This window comes from Tamandua tetradactyla, chromosome 24 (genome assembly GCF_023851605.1).
Source record: "Tamandua tetradactyla isolate mTamTet1 chromosome 24, mTamTet1.pri, whole genome shotgun sequence".
NCBI classification, from domain to species: domain Eukaryota; kingdom Metazoa; phylum Chordata; class Mammalia; order Pilosa; family Myrmecophagidae; genus Tamandua; species Tamandua tetradactyla.
The window spans coordinates 53,403,718-53,426,950 of record NC_135350.1 but is presented as its reverse complement, the minus strand read 5'-3'; the positions used below and the strand labels follow the sequence as shown (position 1 = coordinate 53,426,950).

The 23,233-nt window shown below is 39.6% G+C and overlaps 1 protein-coding gene and 1 pseudogene across 1 annotated transcript in view; both read right to left on the bottom strand.

Moving 5' to 3' along the window:
* Positions 1 to 10,675: 10,675 nt before the first annotated feature.
* Positions 10,676 to 11,876, bottom strand: LOC143667972 (pseudouridylate synthase TRUB2, mitochondrial pseudogene; annotated as a pseudogene).
* A 6,549-nt stretch (positions 11,877 to 18,425) lies between these two features.
* Positions 18,426 to 23,233, bottom strand: part of PPEF2 (protein phosphatase with EF-hand domain 2) — a 28,139-nt gene continuing 23,331 nt past the window's right edge. The window contains exons 13-15 of the mRNA XM_077142807.1: positions 22,383 to 22,546; positions 21,659 to 21,746; positions 18,426 to 18,679 (exon numbers count right to left, since the gene is read on the bottom strand). Of these exons, the coding sequence (XP_076998922.1) occupies positions 18,426 to 18,679; positions 21,659 to 21,746; positions 22,383 to 22,546 (506 nt within the window). The remainder of the gene's footprint in view (positions 18,680 to 21,658; positions 21,747 to 22,382; positions 22,547 to 23,233) is intronic.

Below are 23,233 nucleotides of genomic sequence, written 5' to 3'. Positions count from 1 at the left end.
TGTCCGCAGCATTTTTACTAAGTCTGGGTTATTCAGTCTCAAAGAATATCACATGTGGGACATGACCAGTTCAGTCTATGCAGCATTTTGCCAAGCCCAATTCAGTTCCTTTTTACAGTATTTTCTGCAGAGGAAGTTAAAGTATTTAGACACTTATGCCTGGTGTGGTTCTGATCTCATGATACCCTCTGAGCCAATTCTTCCCATCCTGATATTTTATGAAAATTTTGAAACATTGAGCAAAGTTGAAAGAATTTTACAGTGTACATCCATATACTCACACACAGATTCCACTCTTAGCAATGAACTATACTTGCTTATCCTATATCTGTCCACCTTTCAACCAATCAATTTTATCTATCTTCTATCAATCTATTTGTCTAAATCGAGAATACATCTTTTTCTTATCCATTTATGGAAGATTGCAGTTATCATATGACGCAATGATAATTGCATTTGTCTTTTGCCTTTTATTTATGGTGACTAATTTTTTCTAAGCCAGTGTGCAAAGAATCATGTTTAAATAGACCAAAATATAGTAAAGGGGTATTTGAGCATGTAGTGTGGCTGATTAGTCCAGGAGAGGTCATCAAGACAAGTGTGAAGAAGGAAATGAGCATATGAAAAAAAATGGCTGGTGCCAGCACTTAGCAAAACAGAAGGTAACAGAAGGAAAGAGGGGGAATGGGGCTCTGACTAACTTGGTTAGGATACCCAACAATGAGGAGACTTTCTCTCTATACCCCCAGATGATACACAAGGTATAATCAGCGTAACTTAGTGTTTGAATGATCATATTTTTCATTTTGCTTTACTAACACTTGGAAAATCCATTAAGAGAGGTACAGAATACTCAGGTCATTGAAATATTTCTCTGTGTTTTCTGAGTAGATTTAGACTGGAGTTATCAATCACTGGATGCTTTCTTGGTGAGACTGGCTCAGAGGTTGGTTTTCCTAGAGCTTAATAGATATGACTAAGATAAGAAACTGGTCTGCATTGTTAACCCACATTCTCCTCGAAATGAACAGCTAAAAGAGTATCAAATTAAAAAAAATTTGTTAGAAGAGTTATGAATTTATAGAATAATCACACATAAAATACAGGATTCCCGTGTGCCACCCCACCACCAATACTTTGCATTGGTGTGGCACATTTGTAAAAACTGGTGATAGAGTGGGCCACCGTGGCTCAGCAGGCAGAGTTCTCACCTGCCATGCTGTAGACCCAGGTTCGATTCCTTGTGCCTGGCCATGCAAAAAAAAAAAAAGAAAAAAAAAACCTGATGATAGCACATTTTGATAATTGTACTATTAATTAAAGCCCATAGTTTAACTTAGGGTTCCTTGTTTGCGTAGTGTAGTTTCATAGATTTTTGAAAAATGTTTATTCTTTTATCATATAGATAATTTAACATTTCCCTTTTTAATCATACACAGTGCTGTTACTTGCATTCAAATGTTGTGCTACCATCACTACCATCCATTACCTAAACATTGCCATCATTCCAAATAGGAACCCTGTACATTTGAAGCCTTAATATCCCATTTCCTATCTACCACCCATCCCCTGGTAACTTATATTCTAGATTTTGACTCTATGAGTTTGCCTATTCTAATCATTTTAAATCAGTGAGCTGATACAATATTTATTTTTCTGTGTCTGGCTTATTTCACTGAACTTGATGGCTTCAAAGGTCATCCATGTTGTCACATATATCAAGACATCATCCTTTTTATAGCTGAATAATATTCCATTGTACATATATACCACATTTTATTTTCCATTCATTGGTTGATGGACATTTGGGTAGGAGCATTTACTTAACATGATCCTCCAAGAAAATTTGGAAAAAAAAGAGAAGAGCTTTGATCCAAAAATTTCTCAATACCCAGGAAAATGAAAACTTGTATCTGCACAAAAGTTTGTAGGTGAACGTTCATAGCAACATTATTTGCAATGGCCAAAAAATGGAACTAACCCAAATGTCTTTCAACTGATGAATGGATAGACAATGTGTGGTAAATATACACAATGGAATGGAATATTGTTTGGTCAGAAAAAAGGGATGCTACATTATAGATGAACCTTGAGAACATTATGCTAAGTGAAGGAAGCCAGACACATAAGGAAGGTATCGTATGATTCCATTTATATGAAATGTCAAGAATAGGCAACCCCCTAAAGGCTTGTACTTGCTTAGAACTGTAGGAAGGAAGGCATGGAGAGATAGAAAGTGATAGCTAAAGAGTACATGGTTTCTTTTTGAGGTGACACAATGCTCTAAAATTGACTATGGTGATGTTTGCACATATCTGTGAATATTAAAAACCATTGACCAGTACACTAATTTAAATGGGTGAATTGTTTGGTATGCAAATTATATTTTTATAAAGTTGTTTAAAAATGCTATGCACCTAGCCAGCGTTTAGTGGGCACTTCCTGTGAGTGAGGCACACCACAACCCTTGTTCCTGAAGGTTGTTCCCTTCAGGAACAAGTCAAAAGTCCATGGAAGGCAGGCAACAGTGGCTCAATGGCAGAGTTCTTGCCTGCCATGCTGGAGACCCGGGTTCGTTTCCCGGTGTCTGCACATGTTTAAAAAAAAAAAGTAGTCCATGGATTCCCAAGGTAAGAGTTGGCCTTGGTTCTGGGCTCTTATACAGAAGCAGATTATTCTCACTCTGGGTACACACTTACCATACAATCACAGTGGTTAAAACTGATGCTTAGGCCAGACAAGCATTTCATTTTTGTAATGAAATCTTTAGAGTCTTATAATGCTTTATGATTTTATCTATGGCCTCTTCATCTCCAACTATAATTTTTACTTTGTTTAAGCTAAAAATCTCTAAGATAGAGGTTTTCAACTGCCCATTAGAATTTCTATTAAAAAGAACTGTAAATGGCCAGGTTCTCAGAGATTCTAATTCAGTTGGCCTGAGAGAGCACCTACGCACCAATATATTTTTAAAACACTCCATTCTCCAGATGGATCTATTGTGAAAGCAGGGTGGAGAACCTACTGTTCTAAGGGATTTGAACTCTGAGCACCTGTCCTCTCTTCTACCATCTTTGAAGTTTGAGGTCCCCGAGGATTCCAGCTGCTGGTGGTTGCTAGGGAGAGGCCAGAGGCAGCACTTGGGCTTCTGTAACATGGTTCTTCCTAGAAACGGAAAAGCTGACAGAACATCTTACTCTTTTGAGCAGACTTAAGGAAGACCTAGGATCTTGAACTTGTTCTGAAAGCTCAAGAAATGGACACGTTACTGCAGCACTCTCTGAGGAAAGATGTGCAATGTCAGCCTAAAGTCTATATCTGTATGAACTTCTGGAATAGGAAACAATTGTTAGCAAATGCATTAATTAAGGCCATATTTGCAGCTCTCTTGGGAAGGATAAGCACTCGCTAGCTTGAGTTAGGACCATGCTTGGAGAAACGACTGTTCTAGATGTAAGTTGACTTGTGAGCTTCCAGTTGTTTTCATTTGCTGGCAGACAGCACTGATGATGCAAAGCAAAAAATCCACGTGCTGTCTGTCCCACACTCAACATACCTAACAAAGCAGTTTCCAATGTGTCCAATATCAGTCAAAATGATAAGTACAGAGGAAAATGTTATAAATGTTTACAATACAAAAACCCAACCCCCTCCCAGATTGTGAGCAAGGGAAGAATCCAAAGGGCAAAACAAATCCTCTCTATTTAGGCAGGAGGGCCCGTCTTTAGCCAGAGCCATTAGCATAAATGAGGAAGGCAAGGATTTAACTGGTATAGAAACCTATACCAATTTTGCTTGGGTGACTTGGCCTTTGTACTCAACATGAGGTGCTCAAACAAACAGCTTCAGCATCACCTGGACACATGCTAGAAAAGTTAAAATCTGAACATGCTTTTAAACAAGACCTACAGGTAAGTCAAATGCACATTAAAGTTTGGGAAGCACTGGTTTAGGGGATTTCTAGCAATAGATCCAGTCGTATAAAAATAAGCATAGCTAATTTGTGGTGGACACTGTGTTAAGTATCCTTCATGTCCTATCTCATTTACCTCTCACAGTAACCTTATGAAGTGGTTGCTATCATTAACCCCATTTTACAGACAGGGTCACATTTAAGCATTTCACTCAATAATACACAGCTGGTAAGCAGTGGAACGCAGATGTCATATGGAGTCTGTGATTCCAGGGTGTATGCTTTACTTCCTCTGAATCTCCTTTCTCTGTGCCCAGAAAGAGCCCATTCAGGTGCCTTTCATTTGAGAATGTGTGTTGAGAAAGAAAGAAGCCTGAATTCACAGAGGGAAGAAATAAGATCCCCATCACAAAAAAATCTTCATTTCTGTGTTTTTAAATAACTCATGCTTCTAGGAAGGACATTTGGGGAATCTGGTACTCTAATTCCACAACGTAATTTTACTTTGTCTTTCCAGAAACTACTCTCCTCACCAAGATTTTCTTAGGAACAGAATGGAGAAGCTCAAACAGGAAGCAACTGTGGGGAATTCTGTGCTGGAAGGAATAGTGAAGCTTTCCTATCTCAAACCCCACAGTTTCAAGGATCAGTGTGACACAGGGGTGCAAATTCCAGAAGGCCTGACTTGGAATGTGTCTCAGGAACTCTGGCCAGTGTCCTGTGCTCATATCTGAAACTGGGAAGTTTACAAAAACCAAAGCTTGTGTAATCAGACAAGATAAATCCCCTATAAGGAAGTGAAACACAATGGGAAATTCCACTGGCTCTTGATGCAGCCATTGGGAGGTCAGATGGGGCCAGATGACCACAAAGGGTGTACAACTGGGCAAAGCCTGCACCTGCTGGGAGTGAACACCTGGAGGGGTACTTCTGGCTATTAAAAGCAGCTTTAGAGCTACATAAGCCAGGATTCAGTCTGCCTTAACCAAGACAATTCAGAAACTGTCTCAGAGCTAGGCAATGATCACAGACCAATTAGGCCAATGGTTCTCAAGCCTGGCTGCACAGTAGAAACACCTGAGACACTTTTTAAAAATACCTCTGCCAGACCATACCCTCACAAATTCTGATTTAACTGGTCTGGGGTCACCTCATGGCCAGACACTGATGTTATTCAATTTGTTTTCAGGGTTGAGAAACACTGAAAAAGGGGGGGAAAAAAAGTTAATATCCTATCTGTTTTGTGCATTTGCGGTGCTTTACAACACCTGACACCTGGTAAGGCGCTCAGTGATAGCTGTGGAATGAATGTGGGAATAAATGAAGTAGTGTCACATCACATAAGCTCCACTAGCACCTGAGTAGCTTTTTATGGGTTTCAAAATACTTTTTTTTAATGTACTTCTCTCATTTAGGTCTCCTGATGTCCTTGTAAAATACTGATGGATGTCTCTTAGGCACAGAGTCGTGAATGAATCCACAGGTGACAGCGAGTCAAAGCTTAACAGATTTATTAAGGGGATAAAGCAGGTGGGAGAGCAAAAGAGAGAAAGCAGGTGAGAGCTTAAGAAAGGCTCCCGCCTGGGGAGCCAGTGGGAAGAAAGAGAAAATGGCTCCGGTTCTTTGTTCCGGGAACTTTGTTTTAAAGGGAGAGTGACGCCAAGAGAGGAGTGTGCCTACTAGGTGGTGTGTTGTCCCTTGATTGGATGGGAGCTTGTTGACTTAGGGTGTGACAGATTGCTGAAGTATTGACGCACAAGTCTCGCTTGACGTGTAGCTGCGTGCATCAGGCAGGGCGAGGCACTGGTAGGGGAGGGTGTTATCAGCAGAAGCAGATTATAACCATATTTCTAGTTATCTGGGACATCTTCATTCGCCATCTGGTGGATAAGCTGAGGGGGGCTCTGAGGCTTCCTGTGTCAAGAGTTCCTTTTGCTCTTAGAATTCTTTTTCTGAGACCTAACAATGCCCATTTTAAAGATGAGAAAATGGAGGCTTAATGAAATTAGGCGATTCCCAACCACCACCCCTAGTCCTCTAAAACTAGTATATGGACGTTTAACTGTTGCCCCCTTGGAGGTTTAATGACCGTGACAGTTCTCATCTAGCTCCAATTGTGTCCTAAGAAAGTTGTTTCCTTGATTTGGAAAGTGTGTCATTTATTCCTCCCTCCTTAGCCCTGAGGTCTAATTTAAAAACATACAAACAAACAAAACTTTATTATGGAAACATTCTAACAAAGGAATAATTAGAATAGTATAGTAAGCCCTTATATAATCATCACCCAGCTCTAACGATGATCAACTCTGGTCAACTGTTTTTGTCCACATCCTCACCCACTCCCCTCTTGTGAAACAAATCCCAGTAAATATTTCATTGTGTATCACTAAGGATGAAGAAACAAAACAACAAACAAAAAAACTTCAATATCATTATCATGTCTAAAAATTAACAATAATTCCTTTATATCAATATCCCGTCTCTATCTACATAGATTGCCTCTGTCTTTTTTTTTTTTTTAACAGTGTCTTTGATCCAAATAAGGTCCATATGTTGCCATTGGCTGATAGTTCTCTTAAGCCTCTTTTAATCCATAGGTCTCCGTTTCATCTCTTTCTGTTTGCTTGCTTGTTTCCTTGTAAGTTGTTGAAGAAACCTGGTCATTGGTTAGTGTTTCCCACAGTCTGAACTTTGCTGACTGCGTCTTCCTGGTGTCATTCTTTTCAGCCCTGTAGCTCCTGTAATTTAGTAGGTAGATTCAGATCTTTTAATCAGGTTTGGGTTAGATTTATTTATTTACTTACTTATTTCAATATGTCCTCCGAAGTGCTAGAAAGCTTTTGCGTGAAGATAGGAAATTTGGAAACAAACCTAATTGTGAAGACTATCCAGCTACTACACATAAGTTCATGGCCCAGAATTAAGGTGGGGCCTCTGTCTGTCTCCTAGGAGGATGCCTTCTCCCACCCTCCTCTAATTCCCAGTCCCTGTCCTTGCGCTCCCCAGACATCCCTACCTTCAGATCTCTGCCTCTCTGCCGAGCTGCCTATTCTTAATTGACTCACCCCGCCCTGCAAAAGAACCTGCAGGGCAGCTCCAGGGGCTCTCCCTAGCTCAATGGAGATAAGGGATCAGCCTTTTCCTGCAGCGCCTGTTATGACCCAGAACATTTGCTCAGAGCGACATCTAGTGATTCTTCTTAAAAGGGACTGTGATCTGACTTTAAAATAGGTATTTTCATTATTTTTATTATTGTTGTTTTACAGAAGTATCACATGATCATAGAAAAAACTCTAGGAATACCGAATAGTGATAGGTTTTTTTCCCAATATTTCATTCAAAACTTTCCTGGTCCACAATTTAAATTGAAAAGTGAAAGCCTTCGATTCCTAGAGCCTGCTTATGCCAAAAGAAAAAAACCCAAAAAATGAAAGTCCCACATGAACCCATACCCCCCAAAATAACCCAAGCAAATGGTGTGATATCTTTTTTCAGGCATTTACATATACATTTACATATGTGTGTGTGTGTATATCTGTGTGTATGCACATATATATACACTACATTTAATCAACTTTTTTCTTATCACTGGGGTCATATTCTACTTCTGGCATCTTGCTTTATGTCAGAGATCTTCAAGATCAGTCTTTTAATGGCTTCATAGTATTTTACAGAATGGTGAAGGGGGTCAAAGATTTTTTCATCCCATCTCTCATTAATGGACTTTGGCGTATATTTCAGGGTTTTTTTTGCTGTTACAAACAATGCTGCCAGGAACTCTCTATGCATATTGTATTGCCCTTGAAAGTGTTTCTGAAGATAATTGTCTAGAAGTAGAATTTTTGGGTCAAGGAGAACGAGAATTTTTTGTATTTACACATCTACCAACAATGTATGATGGTGCCAGTTTCCCCAGGTGCTGACAACCCCAGAATATGATCACTTCAATAAAAATCTTTGTGTCGCTTAGCCTTTTATCTTTTTGCTCAAAAAGAAAGGGGGATTTTTTTTTTGTTGCAATGACTATATTGAATTCTGTGTGATACAGTTTTTTTTTAATACCATTAATTTTTCTAGAAACATTTCAGACTGAATTGCAACCTGGTGGTTTTTGCGAGAAAAAAAAAAGATATTTTGACCCTTGTGAATATTCATTGACTCCAATAATATTTACCGAGTGCCTTCTGTGTGGTGCCAGGTGCTGGAGACACAAGGGTGAATAGGAAATGGGATCTGCCCTAATAAAGAACTCACAGACCCCTGGGGGTGGAGGGGTAGACCAGCTTGTGAGATTCAGGCTCTACTGAGAGGAATACAAGATAAACTGTAGCTGCCAAGAGAAAGCAGTTAAAAGGGAAGGGGTCAGAGAAGGTGTCACAGAGGAGAAGGCAGTTGAACAGGGCCAAGTCCACAGTTGGGAAGGAAATTCAGGGACAGGCAGTGTGCTGGTTTGAAAAGATGTATGTCCCCTAGAAAAGCCATGTTTTAATCAAAATCCCATTTCGTAAAGGCAAAATAATCCCTGTTCGATACTGTGTGTTTGAAACTGTAATCAGATCATCTCCCTGGAGATGTGATTTAATCAATAGTGGTTGTTAGGCTGGATTAGGTGATGCCATGTCTCCACCCATTCAGGTGGGCCTTAATATGCTTCTGAAGGCCATAAAAGAGGAAACACTTTGGAGAATGAAGGAGATTCAGAGAGAGCAGAGCAGAATGACATAGCCATGAGAAGCAGAGTCCACCAGCCAGAGACCCTTGGAGATGAAGAAGGAAAATGTCTCCCGGGGAGTTTCATGAAACAGGAAGCCAGGAGAAGCCAGCAGATGATGCCATATTCACCATATGCCCTTCCAGCTGAGAGAGAAGCCCTGACTGTGTTCACCATGTACCTTCTCATTTGAGAGAGAAACCCTGAACTTCATCGGCCTTCTTGAACCAAGGTATCTTTCCCTAGATGCCTTTGATTGGACATTTCTATAGACTTGTTGTAACTGGGACATTTTCTTGGCCTTAGAACTGTGAACTTATTAAATTCCCCTCTTTAAAAGCCCTTCTGTTTCTGGTATATTGCATTCAGGCAGCTAGCAAACTAGAACAGGGAGCCAACCAGAATATGAAAGGCATGGTATGTTTGGGGGCTGGTGGGAAGATCCAAGCAGCTTGTACAGAGAGTTTGGAAAGCAGTTTCTGAGATTGCAAAAGTGGGTATGGGCTAGATCATACAAATTCTGTCTACAAGGTTGATGTTTCCCAAACTCCAACCACTTTTGTATTTTTCTTTTAAAAGAAAACATTATCTAAATACTGTCATTGAAAAACCCACATATATTTGCCACAAATATAAGATAACCAGGAAACCAAATATAGTAAAATCAGAAAAAGCGAAAACATTTTATAACCTAAAAAATCAAGATAAAATGTAACAATGAATCTAATCCATCTAAAAACTGCATGCCTAAAATTATTTTCATCTGTGAGGAAAATAAAACTGCTTATGGTCAGTCAATAGTAAAGGGATATTCAGCATTATACTGTTTAAGACTAAGTCTGTCAATAAGACAATTCCTTATGTATATTTTTGTGTTGGTTTTTGTCCAAGACACTTGGTAGGTAGTTAAGTCTCCCCTGCGCCTCCAGAACAGTAAGCAGCGGGGCCACAATAATTCAGCTGGCCTCCCAGTGCCAGGAATAGAAATCCAAATCTTCCAGCTCCAGATGCTTATACTCTGCTGACCCTTGAAACAAACAAAAAAAAAACTTCCTAACTCACATTCTCTCCCAAAATGGGACAAGGCGGTCCTTAGGTGCAGTGCCCTCCTTCCTGGAAGCATTCAAGCTGAGCCTGGAGGACATCTGCCAGGAAGGTGGTTTTAAGGTTGTACTTAATGTCTAAAGTCCTTTGTAATTCCTAAGAAACTCTGAGTCTGGGACTGGGAAATATTTTAAGATTGCAACTCAGAGATTAAGAACTTTATGCAACTTTAAGAAAGATGCCTGAACAGTAGATTATGATCCCATTGATACAAAAATAAAAAGGAACATTGATATAAATGCAGTGCAGATAGGTAGATAGATAGATAGATAGATAGATAGATAGATAGATAGATAGATAGATAGATAGATAGATAGACAGATAGACTAAAGGAGGCTTTGAGTTTGGTGGAAATACTCATTCACATTTAGAGCAGGGATTGTTGGAGATTTAGGGAACCCTAATTATGTCTGTGTGAGAGTTCTAGATCCAGCAGAAGCAATAATTGTTATTAAATGTAGGCGTGCATACACACACCCACATGCACATACACACACATTTATTTACAACTTGAAAAAAAATGTCTAAAATCCCCAAGCCCCAAAAGACTAGCATGACTATTAGCATATTTTCAGAGGATATTTCTGGGAAACATGAGTCCTTCCTGAAATTGTCCTTCCATTTTGATTAAGGCAGCTACATTTTAATTTCTTGGATTGTTAATTTTTTTTGAACATTATTCTTTTATTAATTTTTCCACTCTGAAAGGCAAAGAAAAGTCATCTTATTTTTTATCTGCTTGTCTTTCATTATCAGAGAGGTTATGCATCAACTCTAGTTTAATGGGCGTTTGGATTTCTTTGGCTACACACACAGTTCATAGCATTCACCAGTTTTCTTGTCATCTTTTTCTCACTGCTTTATAAGAGCTCTTTATAAATCATGGATATTACTTCTTAAATATATTGCAAATAGTTTTTCTGTGTCACTTATTTACAGCATTTTCGTCCACACAGAGGTTTTTCCTTTTCAGTTGGGTCAAGTCTGTCAATCTTTCCTCAGGCAGTTTCAGAGTTTTATGGCATATGTAGAAAAGTTGCCCCTACTGTCATTTACTTTGTATACTCATAAGTTTTAGTTCATGAATAGCTCTTATTTGTGAGCAGACCTCACCAGCTGCCCAGCCTTTCAATGCCCTGTGCTGCTCTCCAGCCCCGAGGCAGAGCTTGGTCCTGCAGAGTCCCAGGGTTGGCCTAGACCTGGGAGCTTCTGGGCACCCAACAACGGCCTTAAGTTCTTTTCCAGCTCTGCAGCCACCCTGGGGGCTGAAGCTTGGATGGCTTCCTGGATGCTGTGTAGGTTCCACTGGGTCCTCAGAAGGGCATCATCCAGCATGAAGAAGCCATCACGTGTGCGCCACACTTGCGTACAGACAGCAGTGGTCTTCAGCTCTAGGCTGATTTCATGTACTAGCTTCCTCAGCTGTTTCTGCGTCTCGTGTATGCACTGAACCTCTAAGAATTCCGGAGGTGCAAAATGGAGGCATCGGATGCCAGTTATCAGCATTGGGGACTTGCTCATGGGCCGGACCAAGCCTCTCACAGCCACCTCATAAGCTTCCTGGTCTTCAGGTCAAGGTTGGAGTACATCACCAAGGCTTTCTGATGGGAACCTTGGATCACTGCTAGGATTCGGTCCAGCTTCTCCCTGGTCACATGGTCATATGTTGTTTTCTCCACCAGCCTCCCATCCTCACAGAAGTCATCTGTGGCTTTGCCCAGGAGGCCACGTATTGTGCAATCCTTGGTGAGATGAGCATCATACATGTCCGTGAGAAGCCTGCAGCCATGTCCCATGCCAAGCACAAGCACTCCAGAAGCCTGGATATCCAGAAGGTATCCCACACCAACTTTCAAGCTGGTGAATGCTGGCCCACGTACAAGAGGATGGTTGGTCAGGCTGGGTACACTGGTGGCACTGAGGGTCAGTTCCTTCTCCTTGCTGCCTTCCACGGTGCCCAGAAGGAAGCAAACACGCTGTTCAGGAGCAGGAGGCTTCCCAGCGTTGAGACCCTTCAGAAGCTGCATCTCCACGGTGTCCCGCAGATGCCTCCATTTTAGACCCGGAGGCTTGTAGACCGCGAAGAGTCCATGCAGCCGCACCAGTCCTGCAGAACCCATGGCTGCAAAGGGCAGCCCGGCTCATGGAAAAGCGGACATTGGACCGGATTGTTAATGTTTTGGGTTCTCTATTGCTGTGTAACAAATTACCCCAAAAGTTAATGGCTAAAACAACAATAACATTTAACCACAATTCTCTGGGTTAAATGGGCTCAGCTAGGTGATTCTTCTGCTCCACGTGTTATCAGCTAGGACTGCTACTATCCAAGCTGGAACATATAATAAATCTACCTTTGTTCAATTACAGGTGTATTCCTGGTGGTTTTTGGCTATAGGGTATTGCCAGTATGTAAAATTTTATTCATATGGTTTCAAATTTCACATTTCAACTAACCTTTAAGAAACTATTTGTCAAATTTTTGATGCAGTATCAAAAAATATCCACAATTATCTGAAAAGGCTATCAAAATAGGCTACACTTTTCCTACCACATATTTATATGAGGCCAGGTTTTTTTCTTCATAAAGGTAGATTCAACATTAATGTTATATTTTTCCCACAGCCCGTTATCCATCACCCAGTGTCTCTCACCCTATGTCTGTTCCCCTTTTCCTAATGTAATAGTACAGGCAGTAGTAAGACACAGAGTTTTGTTTGTTTTTGTATTTTAATGATTAAAACCCAAATGATCTAAAACCGCAGCTTCTGGATGAGCCACTATGTACCCGCCTCGTATATCTTCTCAAACCTGACCCAGGCCTCAGCCGCCCTGCATTGAAGAGCAGGGTCTCTGAAGACACCCTTGTTGTCAATGGCTTTGCCCAAGAGGATAGCCGTGCCCAAGAGTACCATGTGGGCATGAGGAGATTGTAGCTAAAATGTTCACAAATGACTTGATATCTGGGCTCTTGGCAGTTTCCTTCTGGACCGTGGCAGCTGTCACTCGGTGGAGATGGCATCGATTCTGGCCACCACTGCATGGCTGAAGGGATGGTCCAAGCTGCCCTCGTCAATGTTCTTTAACCTTTGCATCTGGAGCAGCATGTTGCCAGGACCAGTGCCACCTTTCCAGGTTTCACGAGCTTGGCCATTTTGACAGTAATACTTGGAGCCTATAGCAAAGAAAAAAAAAGAAGCCAGATTTTTTCTTCAAATTTCAACCAACACAAATTTGGCAGATTGCCAAATTTGAAAAGCCAATTGTCATTTACTAAGTCAGATATTAAAGAGATTTTTTTTTAAGTAAAATAATACCATTCTTCATACTAAAATTGTTTTGCTTTGGAATATATGGTATATAACATTTATCTAAATTTTATTTTAAAAATTTCTCAGTTTTAATTTCAATGTAGTAAATATCAATGGATATAACTTGCATATACAAATGCTCTTTGGAAGCTTCAAAACAGTTCAAGAGTAAAAAGGCCCTGAGATTAAAAAAAAAAAAAAAAAAGTTTGAGAATTGCTGCAAATGATTATAGAGGCAAAGGAAAAAGTGGGGAGACCAGTGAGAAATAACAGGCTTGCACTGGGTGATCGCAACAAGGAGTAAGAAGGGTCATGATTCTGGACATACTTTGAAGGTAGAGTTAAGAAGATTTGCTGACAGATATGATGTGGGAAGTGAGAAAGAAAAGTTAAGGATTAGCTCAAGGACGGTGTTTCTGTTTTTGTTTGTTAGATTTTTTACCTGAGCAAATTGGTGGAATGGTGTTGACTTTTAATCAGATAGGAAAGACCAGAACAGATTTATATGGGGAACCAAAGGATCTTATTTTAGAAATGATAAGTTTGAAATGCCCATTAAATATCTAAATGTTAGGGATTCAGTCTGGGCTGAAGATTAAACTTTAAGAGTCTTTGGCATATAGATTTTATTCAAAATCGTGAGACTGGATGAAATCAACAAAAGACTGAAGGTAGCAAAAGAAGAAATTCAAGATTCAATTGAACCTGAGTATACATCAAAATTCAGAGTTCTGGGAGATGAGAAGACTGAGAATAAGGAAAACCAGGAGAGAGTGGGGTCAAGGACTGTGTCAAATGTTCTCATAGCTCAAATAAGATAAAGATAGAAATAAGGCATTGGACGTTGGGAGCTGGCATGCCAGAGAGGGGGAATAATCATAGCAAAAGGCCCAAATCAGGAACAGTACATAGAGAGTGTAGAGAGAAGGGATATGAGAGAGTGGGCAGGGCTCAGCTCAGGGAGGGCCTGGTATTCCATGTTATAGAGTGTGGACTTTATGCTGAAGCTTTGAGTAGCCACTTAAGGAATTTAGGTAGAAAAATGACACAGATTTTCATTTTAGATAGATCATTCGAGATGTTTGTGGAGTATGGAACTGTTGGAGCCAAACTAGAGGCAGGGGCTCAAGGAAGTGGAGGTTATAGCAGAGAAGGCCATGCCTGGTAAATTTGGCTTGCATTTCAGTAGTGGGAGTGCTGGTGGAGAAGGCAGCATTGATTAGAGATATCTAGAAAGTAGAATCCTCAAGACTTAGAAATTGATGGGATATGGGGGGAGGGACATGGAGGAATTAGCTTGCATGACAGGTGGTAGCGCCAATTTGAGACAGAGAAATTAGAAGACGGAGCAAGTTGAGGGAGAAGTAATTGTCACATTTGGACATGCTGCATTTGAAAGGCGGATGGAACATTTAGGTGGAGAGGTCCAGTCAGCAATTAGATACACAGGTCTAAAACCAAGGGAGAATTGTCATTTGCTTATGGAAATCTGCAACAGCTTAACTTGATTCACATAAATCTTTATAGTATTAATGCAAAGCCTCAACAAATTTATGTGGCCCAACTTAAAAAAAACTGATTATATTAAATTTCCAGTTTAAAAAATTAATAATTCCTTGAGAACCATTTGTGTTTAATCTGTCTGCATCAGGATTTCCTGTGTCTGCTATTTGGGGTATTTAGCAGTTAACCCATCTAAATTAAAGATGTTTGGTTTCTGAATTAACCTCTCAGAGTTATAACAATGCAAATAGCAGTAAGGGCTTACCAAATAATTACTCTTCACTACAGTAGGGTTAACCAGTTAAATCACTGATAATTGATCGTGGCTGCACATTAGAATCACCTGGGGAGAATTTTAAAAATACTAATGCCGTGGCCTCTCACCCAGGGATTTTGATTTAATTGGTCTGGTGTGGGGCCTCCAGTCATGACGTTTATTTTTTTTTTAACTCTCCAGATGATTTTAATTTGCTGTTAAGTTTAAATCACTGGATTAGAGAAATGATTTTTCTAATTATTCCTAGTCCAATTTAATTCCTTTTAAATTAAAACTCCCTTGAAGCCAACCTCTATTAATTAATATGCCAAGTGAAAAAGGAAATTTTCTCTGAGCCTTGAGTATGTGCAGGACTTGCTCACTGTGGGACACTGTGCCTGAAGGATGCAAAATAGCAATCAGTGAAGGTCCCCGAGGAAGGAACCAGAGCAACTGCTTCTCCCCAAAATGGTCAAAATGAGCAGAAAACCAGACCCTGTGAATTTGTGACTTTGCTATCTAAACTCAAGAAAGTAATTCCAGGTTTAGCAATAGTCCCATCAAGCTCCACTACAACCATCCAATCCTGAACTTATTTAAACTGACCAGTCACTTGACCTCTTGAGGGTTTGTGCTTTTTCATTTATAAGCCCCATCCCTGTGTTTTGAAGAGAAGAGTCTTCATGGGCTCTTCTCTCTCCAGTAACCCTATATGAGTAAATCCCTGAGCCTTTTACCCAATTGTCTCTGAGTTATTCTTTGCACCTTAACACTCACTATAGCTCAAGAGTACTTGTTCACCTTTAATCGTGATGAACGGGGAGGATCCCATGAAAAACAACAAGCACTTTATTTGTTGAATTTGAGCTGATTGCATAAGATATGTCAAACAGATATAAACATGAATTCACTACCGATACTTGGTCTCTCAGTTGCTAAGTGGGGCAAGACGAACCCATGGGTCATATTTATTCACATAAACACCTTACCAAAAAAAAAAAAGACCTTGACTCTTCTCTGGATTGTACCCACCAACGGAAGTCCAGACTTTTTCCTAGAAGTGGAATAAGAAAATTAAAAAATACATTTTCCAGGAAGCAAGGTGTATTAGCTTTCTATACTATGTAACAAATTAGCACAAATGTAAAGGCTTAGAACAATGTGATTTATTATCTCACAGTTTCCATGGGGCAGGAGCCCTGGCGCAGCTTTGCTAGCTCCTCTGCTCAGGTTCTCACAAGGCTGCAATCAAGGCTGCTTTCTCATCTGGAGCCTCAACTGGGGAAGAATCTGCTTCCAAGCTCATTCTTCTTGTTTGCAGGATTTATTTCCTGTGGCTATGTGATGAAAGGCTCTGCTTTTTGTGGCTGTTGACTGGAGGCCACTCGCAGTTCCTTGCCATGTGGCTCCCACTGCATGACAGCTTGCTTTTCAAGCTGACAAGGAAAATCTCCTACTCCAGTGTGCTAACAGAGAGACTTATAGACATAATCACAGGAGTGACACACCATCATCTTCACCATATTCTATTGGTTAGAAGCACATCACAGATCCTGCCTACACTTGTGGGGAGGGCACTACACAAAGATGGGAACACCAGGAGTTTGGAAATCATTGCAAATCAATTTATGGTCTCTTAGCCACACAAGGGCAGAATGCAAAGGGGACCATGGATTGCTGACAGCTGATCCAAACAGATCATGTAGTTATGGATAAAACTAGAAATAATGGTGAACTGAGCCAGGGAATATAGTTTCCAATCCTGGGTTCTTCCATTATAGATCACATATCACTAGTTCTCTGGGCCTCAATTTCCTTAGTTTACAAGTAAAATGAGGGAATAGAGACAGTTTTGGATATTAACAAAGATATGTATATAAAAATGCCATGACCTGGTGGCATGGGAGGTGACTCCTGGGGTGGGGCTGGCCCTGGTACCTTGGGATTGATGGTGCCGTCCTGACCAAGAAGAGAAGAGGTATGACAAATGGGGTGTCGGTAGCTGGGAGAATTTGGGTGGAGTTGGGAGGCTGCTCTGGGGGTCGCTCTTACACAGCCTTCAGTTGGATGCTGCTGCGTTGCCCTGGCCTGGGCCATTCCTGCCAATGCTGAAGAACACCTAGGGCATTATATGGGATTCTGCAGGGCTTCCATGTACTGGGGTAACTTTCAGGGAGCCTGTGACCTCCAGATGGGTCCCTGGACCAGGTGGGTCCTGAGATGCAGGGGGGCCAGCATCTCCTGAGTGTCGACTGGCTCCATCCCCCTGTCCCTTGTTCTCAGCAGCCCCTTCCTGCATGGGGGGTTCGGGGTGGTGGTGGAGTGGGCATAGCCCAAGTGCCCCTGGGAGTGGTAGAGAGATCAGGGGTGATGTTGGAGTTGTACAGAGAGGGTGGCGTTTGGCGGATAAGTGTGATTGCTGAATCATTGTATTGATGTTTCTTTGGGTCTCCTGCATCTTGGAGCCCCTAGAGGGAGACACCTGGGGTTGTGGAATTGTGGCCCATGCCAGACTCGGGAATCTGTTCTACGGCTAATAGTTGTGGCGTGCTTTGAAATTTGTTGCTTTTTTTGTGTATACGTTTTTTTTTTTTTCACAAAAAAGAAAAAAAAATTTCTTGTAGCCTCCAGTGTTTTGGAGTGGCTAGAGGGAAGGGTCTGGAATGATGGAATGGTAGCCCATGGCAAACTCTGGAATCTGTTCTGTGTCTATGTGTTGAAATATACTTTGAAAATCATTGCTTTTCTTTATATTCATGTTATATTTAACAATAAAATTTTTTTTTAAATGCCATGAAAGCACCATTGTTCAATTTAGCAAAAGATTAGAAATGCTCACATTCAATGCTAGTGAGCTTATGGTGAAACTGGGATGCTCAGTCCCAATAAGCAATCTGACAATATGTATCCAGTATTAAGATGTTTGACAAAGTAATTCCATTCCTGGGATTTTATCCTAAGGAAATGTTTAATTCAAGATTTTTTTAACAAGCAATATGTACAGTTATTGACCACAGAATTAGTTATAAAAATGAAAAAATTGGAAACAATATACATGTTTAACAATTGGAGAATAACTGAATAAATTATAGTGTATCCACTTGAAAGAAAATCATTCAGGCATTAAATTAATACTTGTTAAGACTATTTAACATGGGAAAGTGTTTACAATTAAATGTGACTATAAAAAAGCAGAACATAAAATGATATAAACTTTCGTTATAACAGGTAAGAAAAAGTTCACAATGAAAACAATCTATATGTTTGGTTCATGGGAATATACAATCTTTTATAAATTTCCTTTATCAATATGACATTTTTAAAACAATAAGTAAAAGGTATTAAAGGAAAACAATAAGGGGGTTGAAATATCAGTGGTTCTTAACTGGCATGGGCTTCTTCATTAAAAATAGTTAAACTTGGATTCTACCCTACGGAAATTCTGAGACGGAGCTGGGGCACCTATATATTTACACACACACATGACCCCCCAAGGGGTGACTAAGATTCATACTCTCAGGCAATTTCTCAGCAGTAAGTTCCACAAATTCATGGGGATGTGGGGGATATTCCAGTGACAAGCTCAGCATTAGTTGTGAGGGCCCCTGGGCCACAAAAGTCAGGCTGTTATTAGTGTGGGGCTGGCCTGCTGCAGCCACTGTCACCCGTGTCAGTGGCCTGTGGACAGTCCGAGGAGTCGCCCTCCGGGCAGGATTGCTCCACAAGGCGGAAGGCCTCCAGGAACTCGTTGATGTCGATGTGGCCATCCTTGTTGAAGTCTATGCTCCGGGCAAGGTCACAAATGCACTCATCTGGGATGTCACCGCTCATGTGAGAACCGAACAGCTTCCACGTCTGCCTGAACTCGTCCAGTGAGATGAGCCCTTACCAGAGACAGGAGTCACTTCAGTGAGTCAGTGTGGTTTGCAACATTCATTTCCCCTCACATTCTGGCGAGGTAGCCTGTTGCTTACTGTCAACCAGACAGATACCCAAGACCAATAAGAAACTCCATAGATTTCCCAGTATCTCATGTAAACTCCCAAGGGGATCACATAAACCACAGGATCACCAGTTGTTCTCAACGGGAGTGATTTTGCATCTCTCACCCCAGGAGGATATTTGGCAATATCTGGGGACAGTTTTGATCATCATGACTTGGGGAATGCTACTGGCATCTCGTAGGTAAAGGCCAGGAATTTTGCTAACCATACTACAATGCACAGGGTAGGCCCTACAGCAAAGAATTATCCAGCCCAAAATGTCAACAGGGCCACTAAAACCATCTTAAACATGTACCACTTTATTCTGCATTTAAAAAGCCATTGAACCCATACATCTATTGGTCAATTAATTTTTCATAAGAATGCCAAGACCATTTAATGAGGATAGATTAGTCCTTTCAAAAAATGGAGTGGGGACAACTGTATATTCACATATATACAGTTATTTGTATGTGAATGGAAGTGGACCCTTGTCTCACACTATATATAAAAAATAACTTAAAATGGATCAAAGACCTAAATGTAAGAGCTAAAGCTATAAAATGCTTAGAAGAATACATAGGTGTAAATCTTCATGGGCTTGCATTAGGCAACAGTTTCCTAGATGTGACACTAAAAGCATATGCAACCAAAGAAAAAACAGATAAATCAGACTTCACTGAAATTAAAAACTTTTGAGACCTTTGGTTTATGGTCAAATAAGATAGTGGTATAAGACATTCCAGGGTGTGTTTCCCCCACAATCTCTGAACAACTAGCAAAACTGGCAAAGCCATCTTCCTCAAAACTTGGGAAAACAGCGAAAGTGTTGCAATAACCAGGTGAGTATAGAGTCAAGAAAATGCCGCTTTAAAAAACACAATTGGTATAAAATTCCTGTTTGGGGTGATGGAAAAGTTTGGTAGTGGTAGCACAGCATTATGAATATAATTGACACCACTGAATTGAATATTTGAATGTAGCTAAAAGGGGAAAGTTTTAGGTTGTATATATGCTACTAGAATAAAATTTTTTTAAATAACTCTTAGGACTGTTAAATATAAATAGTAAACTGCAATATAAAATTTGAACTATAGTTAATAGTACAATTATAATAAAATTCTTCCATCAATCATAACAAAGTACCATACTAATGCAAGGTATTAATAATGGTGGGGAATAGTAGGAGAACTCTGTATTATCTGCATGACTGTACATCTACATCTTCTCTAATAACAAATTAATTTATAAATGCTTGAGGCTGATTTCAAGAAAAATATTAAAATTTGGCATGCACTGGTCAAAAATTAACATTTTACTGGTTTTAAGTAAATAAATTATATACAATTAATTTTTAAAAATCAAAAACTTTTATGCTTCTAAGGACACTATCAAGAAAGTGAAAAGATCACCCATAGAATGGGAGAAAATCTTTGCAAATCATATTAAAAAATTTGATAAGGGTCTGGTATTCAGAATATATAAAGAACTTTTACAATTCAACAACAACAACAACAATAACAACAAAACCCAATTTAAAAATGGGCTAACAAATATAAGAATGTTCTTTCATAAACTAGAAAAAAGGGACCAAGAATATGAACAGGCATTTCGCCAAAGAAGATATACAAATGGCCTATAAGCACATGAAAGATACTCAACAGCATTAGTCATTAGGTAGATGTAAATCAAAGCCACAATGAGATACTTTATACTCACAAAATGACTATAATAAAAAAAAGTGGAAAACAACAAGTGTTGGTGAGAATGTGGAGAAACTGGAATGCTCGTATGTTGCCAGTGGGAATGTAAACTGATGCAGCAGTTGTGGAAAACAGTCTGGCGGTTCCTCAAAAATTTAAACATGCATTTGTTTAACCATATGACTGAGCAATTACAATGCTGGGTATATACCCAAGAGAACTGAAAACATATGTTCACCAAAAAACTTGTATTGTGGAAATACAATTGTAGTAAGAATATACTACAATTTGCATATCCATTCAACTTATGAATGGATATGCAAATTGTAGTATATTCTTACAATGGAATATTACTCAGCTTTAAAAAGAACTGAAGTATTGTTGCATGTTTACAACATGGATGAACCTTGAAAACACTATGCTAAGTGAAAGAAGACAGACACCAAAGGCTATATATTAGTTGATGCATTTATATGAAATGTCCACAATAAGCAAATTTATACAAACAGAAGATGTGAGTGGAGGGAAGAACGGGGAGTGACTGCGAAGTCTCTCTTTGGGGTGATGAAAATGAATTAGATAGTGATGATGGTTGCACAATCTTGTGAATACAATAAAACCCACTGAATTGCACATTTTAAAAGGGTGAATTATATGGTATGTTAATTACACCTCAATTTAAAAAAACAGTTATAACACTAAAAAAACAAAAAAACGTAAAAAGACTTTGGACCATTCAGGGAAATAGGCGAAAGGGTACTCAGGATTTCCCTGTACATTTTTTTGTAACTTCCTGTGAATCTACAATTATTTCAAAATAAGTTTTAGCAAAAGCTTTTGAGAGAGAGATTGCAAAAGCATTTCTGTTCTGGGCACTCTTCGTTGTGTTGTTGCTATCTCTGATAGACCCATAAGGGATACCAGGTCTCCTTTTCATTATTCTTTCTGTAAGAGGAGTCCAGAAGCTCTGATTCAATATGTCTTTTCTTCTCTGCTCCAACCCTCTCTTACATGGATTACTTTGTATTGCTCAGTACTTTCTAGTTTCTGCCATTTATAAGCATTGCTACTATATTCTCACTTGACTTCCAAAATGTTCAAGTGGAAAGCTAAATAATCAGGGAGCAGACTAAAGGGTATGAAGTATCAGAAGTGATAGGCCCATGAGCGCTTTTACCTGAATGATCACTATCTATGATCCTAAATATGGTCTCCAGGTTGGAACGGTTTCGGTACAGCACTTCCAGCAAACTTGACTGTATGTTCTGCAAGAAAAAACTCATTTTCCTTCTTAATCTTAGAATTAGGCTGATCTTCATAGGACAATAACACACTCTTGAAAAAAATCATTTTACTACCACCTCTTCTCTTCATCCTGCCAAATAATCTAATGACTGAGGAAATACCTAGCCCAAGGCCTTGCCCACATCACACATTTAATAAGTATTTACTGAATAAATGCTCTTTCTTTTTAAATGGGAGAGGCAGCATGGTGTCAAGGAAAGAAAATGGGCCTTGAGGTTGAGCAGGCATGGATCTGAGTACCAGTTCTACAATTTAGCAGCTACAAGATCACAGGCAGGTTACTTGACCACAGCCCCTCATAGAGTAATAGTTTTGAAATGCCTAACTCTTGTGATGAGTTGTTGTTGTTTAATGGGTTTGTTTATTTAGTCATAGAAGTTGTAGGTTTTGTGGTGTTTTTGAGGATTAACTAAGGCAAATACATGTAAATCACTTAGCACGAAGTCTGATACATAGAAACATAACAAATAGTTGTTTACTTTTCTCCCCTACCCTTTCTGGGGGTACCCAATATTTGGTTTTTTTTTAATTTAAATTTCTCCTAAAGGACTTCACAGTCCACAACATGCTCCGATTCACCATTATCACACTGTTACCTCACGGCTCAGTTGTTCTTTGGCCAAATCCTCCAGCCAGGACTCGTACTCCAGCATGTTATCTGTTGAGCTGCTCACCAGCTGTGGCCTCAGCATCCGCCAGGGCAGTCCTAGATGCAACACGGACTCCACAGCCGTTGCCCAGTCACTCAGGTTGATTAAACCTACAGGAAAGACTTAACTTGTTGACATGTCACCTGTAAATCTAGTTTCTTGTCCAACAATATGTACATTGTTATCCTGACATTCTTCTCACTATCTGTAGGTGATAGAAATATTGAGCACTGTCACTACTTTTGTTGGTTGTGGAAGAGCTCGCCTGGAAACTAGAGTTGCCAGATAGATATAGGGTGTCCAGTTAAATTTGAATTTCAGACAGCCAATGAAGTATAAGCGTGCCCCATTTATTGCATGGGACATACTTATACTAAAGAATTGCTTGTTGTCAACTTAAGTTCAAGTTCTATATTTTTATTTGTTAAATCTGGCAAGCCGTCTAGAAATCTGCTAAGCTTTAAAAATATATCATGAAATATTATACACTGTATATACAGCCTTGGTTGTTTAGAAAAATACCCTAACAATTGTGGAATTGTAACCATACTAAAATCTGAAATCTGTTTTACAACTAATTTTTGCGGTGTGCTTTGAAATTTACTGTTTTTGCATATATGTTATTTTATACAAAAAAAATGGAAAATGGCTATTGTGATGATGAATGCACAGCTTTATGATGATACTATGAACCACTGATTGTACATTTTGGTTGATTACATGGTACGTGAATATATAATATATATCAATAAAATTGCATTAAAATTTAAAAAGATATTGCAATGATTTTATAAACC